Source organism: Echeneis naucrates, chromosome 4, assembly GCF_900963305.1.
Source record: "Echeneis naucrates chromosome 4, fEcheNa1.1, whole genome shotgun sequence".
Taxonomy (NCBI): domain Eukaryota; kingdom Metazoa; phylum Chordata; class Actinopteri; order Carangiformes; family Echeneidae; genus Echeneis; species Echeneis naucrates.
In genome coordinates, this window is record NC_042514.1 from 16,253,521 (window position 1) to 16,266,817 (window position 13,297).

The following is a 13,297-nucleotide window of genomic DNA, read 5'->3' on the forward strand; positions in this document are numbered from 1 at the left end:
ATCACTGCTCACTGAAAACAGCATTGTTTAAACACATCTTAACAGCTCAGGTTTGAGTACAGAATTTTACAATATATACAAGTGATAAGTGCTTTTTTTTTTCCTTGTAAGGGAGCGTGACCCTTAAGCTTCTGTAAAAGTTTAGGAAATGTAATGAAAATGGTTTCAGTGGGCAGCAACAATAAAGGCAAGGCAAAACATACATGAGTCATAATCAATTATGTGAGGGAGAGGATGAATAAGGCCACGAGGCATTTTCCCAGATATCAGTAACTATTCCTAATCCACTACAGCATACCTCTGCCAGTTTTTTATTAAATATTCCACTTGGCATCTTCATATAAGCCTATTTATTCATTGTGCTCATGTGAAGAAGTACACACAGGATGCATTAAAGAGCAGATCCTATGTCACTGAAGTGCATGAAACTAAACTAAAGGACAGGGCTCCCCACAATCCTAAGCACACCATTACACTGACAAATCAACACAGAAAAGGAAAAAAAAAATGCAACCACTTCAAAGGCTTGATTCACTTAAAACAGAAATGTATAAACACAAGGAAGAAAAGCAGAAATATGGTCAGCAGCAACATGAAGGCAGCACTGTGTTTGTGTGACCTGTGTGGTGTTTACCCACCGACTCCACTTCAGGTCACTGTAGCTGTTCTGGGTCTGTCTCGTCTTCTCCGGACTGAGCCAAAGTCACCCGCTAACATGATTCAGGTCCTGACTTGCATCTTGTGTGGACGCTCCTGCTGTCACAGTAACCTGTCTGTGCACTTGATGTTGCTTATTAGTGTGTTTGGATTTGTTTATTGGCTCCCGCCGTCCCCGTTATCCTCCCCCTCCTCTTCCAGTTCCACCAGAGGAGCGTGGCGACTGGCCTGAGAGCCCTCACGGAAGAAAACCTTCTTGATGACACCTGACTTGGGCGTCCGGATCATGTGCTGCAGAGATGAATACAGACCACAGATCGGCTTTAACGGAATAACTGATCAGAAGCAGGAAGGTGTGTGAGGCAGAGCTGGCAGGAGTTGCTCACCTCCATCTTCATGGCGATCATGACCATTAGAGGGTCTCCTGCCGTAACTTTATCCCCAGCCTTCACCAGCACCTGCACACAAAGCACCGGATTGTTTGTTTGCTTATTTTTTGTTCATTAGTCATACAGTTGTTATTATTTTCATACTTCTGTAATTGTGTCTTTAATTTTGGCTCGTTCAGGTCATGGCAGGTTGCCTACTCTATACATACTCTATATCTTCTGCCTCATTACATTTGCTATCCGGATGTTTCCGATAAACAAGAATATATTGTCGATGGTGTCCATACAAAAAAAAAAAAAAACAATACACAAAGTGGAGAAATGGGATAGCCTTCACACAACAAAATAAAATCAGAATTCAGTTTGTTTGTTATGAAGCAACAAAGGACTTAAGCTTAACTAATTGTGGACTTTGGAAACTTTAAAGAACAGTTTAATGTTGTATTAAGTTCATGTATGTTCCATTCCTCCTGAGATGACCGTTACCACCCTTGGATCTGTATGATAAATGAAACTGGAGTCGGGAGGTAAGAGGTTAGCAGGAAGCCTGGCTCTGGCATGTCCCAGCACCTCCAGTACTAACTGACACGATGCAGAGAGAGGGGGAGGGAGTCCAGTTAGCTGTTTCTCCACTGTGACACCACCCGCTGGTGCATAAAGGGTAATGTTCGATTTGGTCATCGCCATTTTGTTTCTTTGAAACCATGGCTTGGAGAAAAAAGGTGGAGCTGGGGTGGAGTGAGGGATGGATCCTATTTCCTGATTGTCAAGCAGGTCCCTGTCAATTACGCAGTAGCCACGCCCTAATGCCCCCCCCCAACTGTTTTATGGTCCATTTAAATGGAAGCGTCAGGTTGTATTCATGATGGCTTGAAACCAAAGACAGCCTATGAAGTTATTAGAAAAACTTTTACTTGGTTAATAAATGAAGTAGAAGTAGGACCATTTTCACAGAGACTTAAATACAAACTGACTTCTCTTTGCAACTGGCGGAGTCGCGCCCTGATGGTCATTAGAGGAAAAATGCAGGTTGAAGGTAATGGCTTTATCGCCCTGCTGTCTATATCCACTTTTATATACCTCTCTGCAACTTTTAATATATACGTTCAACTACTTCTTTGAAATCCTGGTTTAAGCCAATAAAACAAACTCCAGCCGCTGTGAAGGAGCACAAAATGTAGATGGGGTTTTCAACATAGTTAAAGAATCATTGTGTTTTGGGGATTCCTGTTCTACAAAATAACGGACTTGAAAACATCAAAACAACTGTTGTCCTTTTTGTGTTTTATTTTCAAATAGGCCATTTAGAGAATTTACAAAATAAAGGATAACATGCTGTCAGTCCACAGAGCACCAAGGCACTAAGGCAGGGTTCTGTTGATAGTTCTTCCCTTGAATGTCCTTTGTATGAGTTATATTAAAGCCTTATACATTATATATCATTTACAACTCAACTACAACAACTCACGAAATAAGCAGATTCCTTTACCATAACAAACCTTAACTCACTGCTGCATTTTTCAGTTCAAACAACCAAACTCACCTTCTCTATAGTTCCAGTCATGGGGGCCACAGCTCCACCTTGAGCCCCAGAGCTGCTCACACCAGCCAAATACTTGGGCACTGGAACAGAGACCTGGGAGCTTCCCTCCTGCACCAAGGACAAAACAAAAGTGACTGAGGTAAAGATAGAGGTAAGGAGGATTTCAACAGGCTCTAATTTCCACCCATCTCAGATGCTGAGGGGTTGTTCTCAGACATTAGATGTGAAAGGCATTAGGTCACTTGGTCTTACGTGATGCTGAATCTAATATTGTTCGATTTTGGACCGCTTGTTGAACCAAAAGAGAAATGTGATCATGCTTCCCACATTTCTTGTCAGTGAGGGGAACGTACCGTGGAGAACAGGTGGACCGTGTTGTCCAGGATCACTAGTTTGGGACGAGACTTCATTCCATTGACAGAACAGTGCAGGAATGAAGCCCCACCCTCAACCTCTATCTCTCCAGTCACATGGTACACCTCCTCACCAATCTGAAAGGAGAAGCGATAAACACGACTATGACAGCACTTTATGTATGTAGGTAGGTAATTTATGTGTAGTCATGACTTTGGTGCTGCTAAGGGAGTGTATTTTACTAAAAAAAAAAAAGTTAAAAAAATTAAAAGAACCTTGAGGTTTACCACCTTATGTAGTGCAAATAAGAACTTCTTTCCAGCTCACCTGCACACTGTAACTTCCATCTTTCTTGTACGTGATGACCACATTGACTTCTGGAGACACAAACAAGAAGGTTGTGGAGATAGATAGCAAAGATGATGAAGAAGAAAGCAAGTTAAGCTGTATCTTAATCATTTTCATCACATTAAAACAGCTGCAGCCACTGGACTTATTTTTGGCCTGTCTGTGACAGACTGAATAGAAACAATTAATAATGAATGTGAGTTCATTAATAAACTGTAACAGATCAGAGAAGCTCTAAATTTAATTATTCAAACAGTCATTAAAGAAAGAGCTCAGTTATGAGCCAACTCCAGCTACACTGATCTGCTTCATTAAAATAACAATACCTCAGCTCTTCACCTTATTAAATAAAAAATAACTCTTAGCCTTGTCAGTATATATATTTCTCAAAAAAAATTCAAAGCATCAAAATGTTTTGAGCTCTTAGTTTATAGTTAAGGTGCTTATGTGTTTTCATTGTGCATCTATTGCCCTTCAAACTTAACTCACACAGTTCTTGGAGCAGTTTGATTCACAGTTACCTCTTAGACTGACAACCACTTAGTAGCAGAGGGAATTTTCCATCCTAACTCTGACTCGTGTCTGCCCGTTGTCAGGTAATTACCGGCCAAGTCAATAAATTGCTCAGTCCAACGAATGAAGATGAATCAAAGCATTATATTTTATCAGTTCCAAATAATCCAAATGTTGTAATTTGATGCTTGTCTTTGTGTCTTTGAAAAGTAAAAATCTTGGTGTTTCTGGCTTTCATAGGGACAAAAAAACAGTGTGCAGCATTTACCTCAGGCTCTAAATTTCTGTACTGAGCATTTTCACCATTTTATAACATTTCATGTGTTGAGAAATAACTGCCGATAAAACATACATTTGTTGCAGCCCCATTTGAGCTGTAATTTAAGTATGTCTGCACATAGAAAAATACCTACAGAGATTTTAAACCAAAATGATGCCCCTGATGATCACGATTCAGTTCTCCATCACTCTTCCCCCTTCCTCTTGATCAGGCCTTATCTTCTCTCTCTGTTTCTGTACACTAGTGGGACGTAAATCCTCACACTATGACTGGTACTTACTTTTGTCTCCCAGCTGCAATGTCATATTTCTGTTAAACTCAATGTTGTTTCTCCAGCCACTGCTACAGCCAAACGGTGAGAAGGGGTCTGGGGGGGGGAAATAAATAAATAAATCACACAGCATGTGTACAAAGTATGGAATGTTTTTTCCCTAAAGCTGCAAATCATTTGATCATTTCTCCTGACAAAGGAAATATTTGTGCCTCACCAGTGGAGGCTTGTGTGAACTCCTGTGTGTGATTTCTCTCCTGTAGCACCAGACCCAGGACTGCCTGGCAGACTGTAGCCCCAGAGGGAGCACGTGGAGTGGGGAAGAGGTCAGCATAATGCTGGGGGATGAAGCTGGTGCTCACATTTCCTGCCTCAAACGCTGGGTGTCCAGAAAGACTCAGCAGAAAGTCTATGTTAGTGTTCAGTCCCACAATCTGAAAACAGCACAAAAGTGAACGAGAAAACTATTTTTAACCATTCTTTATTGTATGACTTCAGTCACAGAACATGAAACGCATCATCTGAGTGTGTCTTACGTTATATTGGCGCAGACAGTACCGCAGTTTCTTTAAAGCAGCAGATCGATCCTCTCCCCACACCACCAGCTTGGCAATCATTGGGTCATAATGTGCTGACACCTCATCCCCTGAAAACAAAACACACACACAGACACCATGTCAGCTGTGAAGCTCACAGTGTATTAATTGCATTTGTCCCCTGCTCATTCCACATCATTTAAATTCCACTAAAGTAGTAACATAGTTAGATTTTCTGATTTTTGGGATACAGAATTTCTGAGCAAGAACAGATGGAGAACTCATTAAATGGATGAGGACCTGTTAGTGTTGTACAAGAACTCATTGCTACTGTTTCTACACTGCATTTTCCAGACATCTCTGAGATCTGTGATCCTGACTTCCTACCTTCCCTGACTCCTGTCTCTATCCGAGTGTGTTGGTCTGGTGGAGGGGTGGAAAGATGCAGCAGAGGCCCCGCCCCTGGAAGGAAGTCGTTGTTTGGGTCCTCAGCGTAGATACGAGCCTCAAATGAGTGGCCCCCTAAGATGATGTCATCCTGGAGGAGGGGCAGACGCTCTCCTGCTGCCACCTGGAGGAGTTTTTCAGAGTATGATAAAGTTTCTGTCAGTAAAGCTTTTTTCGTCTAGGAGAAAACCCCCCAAGCTCCTAAAATATTTTTACACCGTCAGAATATAAAGTGATTTTTTTCTCCTTCCCACCCATCTTACCCTGAGCTGCCACTCAACCAGGTCGGTTCCAGTGATCATCTCCGAGACAGGATGCTCCACCTGTAGCCTGGTATTCATCTCCATAAAGTAGAAGTTGTGATTTGCGTCCATTATAAATTCAACAGTACCTGAAAAGGACGACAAACCATATACCAACTACAATCTTTGTTTTAGGTCAGAAGCAATGTGACACTGTCAGATGTGTGTCGGTGTTTATATGTCTTACCTGCACCTACATAGTTGACGGCCTTGGCTGCTCTAACTGCTGCTTCCCCAAGCTTCCTGCGGACCTCAGGGCTAATACCAGGCTGAAAATTTGACAGAAATGGTTAAAAATACAATGTAAACACACATGCAATGACGGAAAAAGTTTCAAATTAAATTACCACAGTGATCATATCCATCACATTATTCTCATATATAGAAGATTTTCCTCATTTAACACAAGTGTAACAGCAAGTTCTACTAACAAATGTGATCTTAACTTTATGTTTGTCCAGCTCTTGTCACGATGATAGCGATGCTAATATATCAGCGCTAATTTAATGTCCATCAGTGGGTTTGGAAAACATGATCAAGCCTAGCCAGTCTTTTGAATGACCACAATTTAGTAATTCCTCTTAGAGTACTATTACAGACAAGTGTTTCAGTATGTCTTGAATATAAATTTGAACAAAGATGGCAATTTTTTGGCAAGCTCAAAGGTATGTTTGAAAAACTGATTCAAACTATCGGCCTTTAAATTCACTCAACTTTGGAAACATTTCTGTGACTACAATCACGCACTCACCCCTGGTGCTTCCTCTATGATCTTTTGATGCCTCCTTTGGACACTGCAGTCTCTCTCAAACAGATATACAGCATTACCGTGCATGTCTCCGAATACCTGAACCTCTACATGTCTGCAGGAGACATACAGCGAGGGTTAAAAAAAAAAAAAAAAAGGTAATTTCTTTGAATAACACATAAGCAAAAGTAATATGATTGAGTGTTTGGCAGTTAGATAGTGTTTCCTACCTGGGGTCCTCTACAAACTTCTCAACCAGCATGACATCATCATTGAAGGATTTTCTGGCTTCTCGTCTTGCTGACTCCAACTGCTCCAAAAAGTCTGAGTCTGACCGTGCAATACGCATGCCCTAGGCACAAACACACAGTCAGTTAGTTTCCTTAACTTCACTCACATCAAAGTCACTGTACCTTTTTCACATCCTCTCACCTTCCCTCCTCCTCCGCGGACCGCTTTTATCATCACAGGGTAACCAATCTTAGCAGCTTCTGCTTGCAGCCTCTCATCTGATTGATCCTCCCCATGGTAACCACCAATGATTGGTACGCCAGCAGCTGACATGATGTGTTTAGATGTGCTGAAAATGGGCACAAAGCAACAAATCTGTTATAATTGCTGTATCTTTACTTCATTAATGTCTTTTGGCCGTATCATAAAAAAACTTTTTACTAACACAATGGCATAATGTTTTAAGCAGACACTATAAATATTTGTAATGCATCATATGTGTGTGTCACCTCTTAATGCCCATGTCTCGAATGGCAGAGGAAGGCGGCCCAATAAAGATAATGCCCTCTTGTTTGCACGCTTCTGCAAACTCAGTGTTTTCAGATAGAAAGCCATAGCCAGGGTGCACCGCCTAGACACAAACACAAAACTTTTAAATAATTTGCTGTGATGATGACAAAAGCATGAGCTATATTAGTCAACAGCGGTAAAGAGATTTAAAAAAAAAAAAAGAAAAAAAAAAGCAGGCTCTAGACCTATAATGGTGGTTTAAAGAATTCTTTATTTTAAGGGATTACTACTGACATGCGATCCAGAGTTCTTGGCCACTTCCAAAACCTTCTCCATAGAGAGGTAACTCTGCTGGGAGGGGGGAGGTCCAATGTGGTACGCTTCATCTGCCTAAACACAACCAAAGCCAAAATAGATTGTTTAAAGTCCAAAAAATGCTTAATACTACCAATATGATATCTCTTTGTAGAGTTCCTGCCAAGCTGAGAGTGGGGAAGAAAACAGACACCCAAAAACATAACAAAGACAATTTTTTTGTGAGAAAAAGAAGTATCTGACTTCTCACCATGGCTACATGCATAGAGTGTCTGTCTGCGTCGCTGTACACTGCCACAGAACGGATACCCATCTTCTTGGCTGTACGCATCACACGACATGCTATTTCTCCGCGGTTGGCAATCAACACTTTCTCTATCCGTCCCATTCCTAGTGAGGACAAAGCAGACACAAAGTGGAAACAACTGACATTTAATGCTCTTTCAATGAGATTCAAGGATTTACTTAAGAATTGTACAGAAATAATGATAAGTCACAACTTTTAGTGATAATAAGTACAAGTGGTTTTGGCTCCACAATGGATCAGCTTCCATCTATTCTATCTATCTAAGAACATCAGCAGGTTTGAGAGAGGGACCGTTTAAACAGGAGACCTTGATCAAAGTCAGTTTTTAGTTTACTGTTTTGCGACCAGCAGAGTTGATAGTTTCATGACAATATTTTAAGGAGTCTGTCATTCACTCACCTCCTGACAACAGTCTCACGCCTCTTTTGGTCCATGGCAGTTTCCTAAACAGGGGACAGAAGAGGAGGCTGTCAACAATCCCTGTGACAATGAAACATCTGCTGTGAAGAGCAGATCTGCTTCCACATGAACGAATTACTCATGAAACTACAGATTAGGTCGGTGAAGCTCGTTAATAGCTGAGCTACATTTAACTGCAGCCACTGAAGACCGGACGGAAAAGTGTGAGCTGCACCAGCAACATTAGCTATGCTAACTGCTACCTTTGTTTAACCTTGCTCAGGTCTTATCTGTACCTGAAGCAGTTGGCGAAATTGAAAACACTCGATCAAAACATCAGTGTTGTGCTGATTAAAAAGCGTGATTTTGCTGTTTAGGAATCAGTGGTGGATGATATATCAATCTTGGATGCAAATGTACATTTTACCTGGTTAGCTCTGCGGTAAGATAACGCTGGTCCGCTTGGGAAACTTTTAAAAAGAGCTGAGCATGTTATTGGTGAAGATGTTTTAGGAGAACTGACTCTGTTTCAGGGGACAACATGGCAGATATGTCACCGTGGGATGTACTCACTGTTTAAATATCCTCAGACCGAGCAGAGTGGGGAAGCTCAGGATGACTGCAGCCATAGCTACCAGCTGCTAAGGCTAGCTGCTAGCTTAGCTCACTGACTGTCTGACCAGTTGAACGTGGAAAAGGCGAAGCGATAATTCCCCCCCCCAAAAAAAAAAAACTAAGCAAGCAATGGACCGTTTTTGCGCTACTTTAACAGCAGCTAACCACTCTAACCAAAGTCAGACATAAATTATCGGTGCTTTGAAATTTCACGCACGAAACAATACCACTTTACGCTTTTTAATTTCTGTATTACTACTTATGACCTTCCCGAGGACTCGTAGCGTCGGCAGCCAATGACAGGAGTGGACATGGAGGTGTGGAGGGAGATGCGGTGACCACAAACAGCCAGCAGATGGCGCCGTCTCACAGCTCAGGCTGGTATTTGCTTGAGTTGAGTCTGACTAGCGGTGCATTAGAGTCGTTGATGAAGACTTGCACTCATGAAAATATGACAGCTGCATTCACTGTTTCTTTTGTATCACTGGAGTGTTTCAGAATAATAAATACAACATTTTTATAAAAAAAAAATCACAAGAGACAACAGTGATTAAAACTCATCACTGAAAGCACAATAAAAGACCAATGAAAATCAGGTTCATACTAGTTCCATACTTTTGTTTATGTATATATATATAAATATGTGTGTGTGAGCCAAAGTATAGATGTTATCATTTGAGGCATTTCTTTTAAAAAGTCAAGTTTTATGTTGTGTTCAGAGCGCTTCATAGCCGTGTCTGCGGCGGTCTTTGATGAACAGGTGGGTCAGGACCAAGGTCAGGATGAGACCCACTACCACGGCCCCAACAATAACGGGAACAACTTGCTTGTTAAAGTCAGCCCAGCACTCCATCTCTGAAATATAAGAGAGAAGGAGGATGATCGAAAATAAATATAGATCAGTAAAAAGATGTGCAGTTTGTAGAGGAAAAAATGTTTGGGGAAACTTTCAGCTGTTCTTGTGGTATCGTAGGTCTTTCATGCAAAATAAGGGGCAAGAGAGCAAGTAAGCTGTTTAAAAATTTTGCATGGCAAAGTTTATTGCCTTTCACCATGTGGCTTATCACAATGTTGTTTCCTATTAATCATTACTGCACAGACCATTCTACTGTAACGGATATGACTGTTTGGCACCTTATTCAAACTGATCTTTAAAACCAAAGGGGCATATCATTAAGTCTTCAAAAACCATATCCTCAAGAATGGGGAGCTCACAATTAATCTTCCTGCTCTGGCCCAGATTTCTGACAGTAATAAAGATAAAAACATAAAGAAATATTTTTGTCTGAGTTGGGCAAAGCCAAATATGATGCTGAACGGAGTGGTAAATGTAGGTGTCAGAAAACAACCTGATTCAACTGGAGAAAACAAGTCCAAACACAGAGGCGATGTCCTCACACATAGTGTCAACCCGGTGTCAACTGATAGTGTTTGGCCCTTTGTGCACTTCCCAAACATTAAGTATTTTTTGAAAAGAAAGTCTAAAACATTTTGCTCCTTGTTTTTGATCCTTCTTAATCATTTCAAGCCCCATCCAGTTTTTATTTAACATCTTGGTTCAGTTGATTCAATTCCACTTATAGAACAAAAGTGATCGGCTCAGTCACCTTTTCCGTATTTTCCTTTGGGCAGAGTGAAGGCTTGGATCTGCAGAGGGACCAGCTTGATCCACAGCTCAGATGACATCAGAAGCAGATATCCAGATTGGCACTTGAAGCTCAGACCATCAGCTGTTGTGAACAGCCTGCTGTGGTCCAACAAGCCAAAGTAAGTCTTATCTGTGAGGAAGTGGATAGAAAGCAGAGACAATTCAGGTTACTACTGTAAATCAGAGACACAGCCATGTGTAATCAGCCCTCTGTTTCACTCTGTCTGCTCTTACTGGCACATGTTTGGCAAACAGGCTGAGGAGACACGTGAGCAGCCAGCTTTGTGATGAAGAAAAACTTTTTTTCCTAGGGGCAGAAACACAGGGACTGATTCAGAAACCCCTGAACAAATGCACATTTTCTATGTCAACAGACAAATCAAACATTTTTTCATCCTCCTGGAGCAATCTGATCTACAGTTAAACTCAGAGGACTCACTAAAGCTCCAAGCAAATGAATCACGTTCCATGAACAACAAATAAATTCAAACATCTTCTTTCTTGACAAAGCTGAGTTTCCAATCATGACAAGGACATTTTTATTTTCAAAGCTCCTCTAGCTACGGAAGAAAATAATCAGATGTCTTCCGCTCCATTATTTTCATTCAGGCTGAAGTTATGGATGTTTTTGGGGTGTTGAGGAACTAAAGTCTCTATGTAACCTTATTCAGTCTTCTGATGGCTGGTGAGCTTGAACTTCAAAGAACTAAATGTATCTTTTAATTGTTGTATTGCAGGAATATGTGAAAGATATGTGACCATCCTGAAGGTGAGCTGCAGACCGGCAGCGTTGTCTGGCAAGGTGAGAGAGAGAACAGCAGTGTCTTTGCCACAGGAACCACTGGTACTGACGCTGGATGGTTCCAGGTTAAAATACCAGGTCTTCTGAGTGCACACAGGAAACAAGTATCACTTCACAACATCAGAAGTCATCCATTCTCTTCCCTTTTTGCCTTTAATATGAACAACAGTGTGACTAAATACAGTCAAATATAAAGTCATTGTTTTATGATGGTGAAACCAACTTCAAACACAAAGGGACACCGACACAAACACACACAGACGCATTCACAGGCAGACAATGGAGGGAAATGCACTACTCACAAATGAACAACCCCACACACATGCACATGCACACCCACACAGTGCTTAGTCAGTCAGTGGCTTTAACCTTCTCTTGGATGACAATGTACTCTACTCCCATGGTGGCTTTGATGCAGGGTTTCCCAGCAAGGCTGGTCAGCGCGTAGGTGCCTGCGCACAAAACAACCACAAACACGCACACAAAGTGCACACACACACACACACACACACATGCGCGCAAGAGAGAAATTTCTCTAAGATATGATGATGCAATATTAAAATTATTCCCTTTCAAAATGTTTTACTCGTGTTCTTTCATTCTTCATCTGCCACACATCTGAGATCATTTTATGACGTTGATTCTGGTTGAGTGTTTGTGTGAGTACCTATGTGAGGAGTCGATTCAGATGGCTGCAAGACCGGCCTGTAGATCTGAGCTCCAGAGGGCAAGTCAAAGTTAGAGGCAGAGTTAACAGAGCTGTCATTTCTCCCTAGGTGGGCGCCTGGTGGAGGAAGAGACCTTTCATGTACATAATTATCTAGCATTTCAAACATCAAGACAGGTGATTTTTACCCTGGGATATCATATAAACTTCAACAGTTAGATTTGGTGCTTCATTTTTGTCTCTGCTTTTTTTTTTTTTTTTTTTTTTTTGAACAGCCTGCATTTCTAAGATTTCCTTCACAGTCATTTCACATGTTCACTTAAACCACAGAACAAGGAACACAACGAGTGTGCGACCATCAGATCACACAGGCAACGATCACTGTGTGGGACAGGAAACCAGACCAACTTAACCCAAATTAGCTGTTCTGCAGTGACAGCACTGAATACTGCACTATTACTATTACTAAATGGACACCATTTAGTTTCAAACTATTGAAGCTTTATATATAAATCACAACCATCCCATTTTCATTCCCTGCAGTGTCACAGGAATTGGTGCATCATAAAACGCTGGTTAGTGCTGCAATGCATCATTTACATATAGTCACTGATATGTGACATGAAAACATTGGCGTTTAAATAACAGCGACACAGTGACCATGGTTGGCAAGGTTGTGAAAACCTCCTCTATCTTAGAGAAAACCTATCCATCTAATTGCCATGTGTGGGTGAATATCATCAAGTTTACCTGGGATAAGAGCAGCCACGAAGAAAAGGCACCATCCTCCCGTGTGACCCCTTTGAGGCATAGTTAGAAAAAGAAAGCATAAAGCAGAGAAGAATAGCACCACTACAGCCGGGGGCTCTGCAGCTTTTGTGTGGTGGAACAAAGTTAAAACTGTCAGACACCTAAGAAGTTCCTGCAGAGCAAATAAAGTGCCAAAGAGGCGGGACTCTTCTAACACTTCTAACTGTAACCTCTTGATAGTTCAGTAGGCATATAGTGAAGCATTTGAGAGACTCAGCTAATACTGACTTTATGTACTTCATGCGTGATTACTGGTTGCAAAACAAAAATGCTTAAGTTATAAATGAACTCCAAATTTTGTGAGTTTAAAAAAAAAAAAACAGACCAAGGGCCTCATTTATAAAACTATGCATAAGATTGTTACTAGAAATCTATGTAGGCCCTAAAGCCATTGGTCTGAGTTTGCTTAGATGTCTGTTTTTTGTGTGGAAATTGACGTACACCACGTTTACAAATGAGGCCGAAGCTCATGATCCTCTTTGGGTCATGTTGAAGGATAAAGGCCATAAAAAGGAGGTTAATTGTTATGTCAAATATTAAATCAGACTTCACCACAGATGATCGTATTTAGTTTGCTGTGTCCAACACTTTATCATGTGCTGTCT

General features: G+C 41.2%; 2 protein-coding genes across 3 annotated transcripts; both read right to left on the reverse strand.

Moving 5' to 3' along the window:
- Positions 1-56: 56 nt before the first annotated feature.
- LOC115042417 (methylcrotonoyl-CoA carboxylase subunit alpha, mitochondrial-like) lies at positions 57-8,779 on the reverse strand. The gene is made up of 19 exons (XM_029500641.1): positions 8,724-8,779; positions 8,151-8,194; positions 7,695-7,834; positions 7,424-7,519; positions 7,129-7,250; positions 6,821-6,968; positions 6,619-6,740; positions 6,392-6,503; positions 5,828-5,909; positions 5,602-5,729; positions 5,279-5,462; positions 4,892-5,001; positions 4,573-4,789; positions 4,365-4,451; positions 3,271-3,320; positions 2,943-3,080; positions 2,590-2,697; positions 1,044-1,115; positions 57-948 (listed from the first exon to the last, which is right to left on the reverse strand). Exons 1-19 carry the CDS (start codon positions 8,777-8,779, stop codon positions 814-816), a joined length of 2,151 nt encoding a protein of 716 aa, XP_029356501.1. The 3' UTR covers positions 57-813.
- Positions 8,780-9,303: 524 nt separating this feature from the next.
- Positions 9,304-12,815, reverse strand: LOC115042468 (lysosome-associated membrane glycoprotein 2-like). Of its 2 annotated transcripts, none has more exons than XM_029500712.1 (7): positions 12,633-12,815; positions 11,883-11,999; positions 11,585-11,667; positions 11,173-11,295; positions 10,648-10,720; positions 10,373-10,543; positions 9,304-9,620 (listed from the first exon to the last, which is right to left on the reverse strand). In XM_029500712.1, the coding sequence occupies exons 1-7, from the start codon at positions 12,691-12,693 to the stop codon at positions 9,481-9,483; spliced, it is 768 nt and encodes a 255-aa protein (XP_029356572.1). In that variant the 5' UTR covers positions 12,694-12,815; the 3' UTR covers positions 9,304-9,480. The 2 variants fall into 2 exon arrangements, with proteins under 2 accessions (XP_029356572.1, XP_029356571.1); XM_029500711.1 differs by having other exon boundaries at positions 11,173-11,298.
- Between the last annotated feature and the right edge of the window lie 482 nt (positions 12,816-13,297).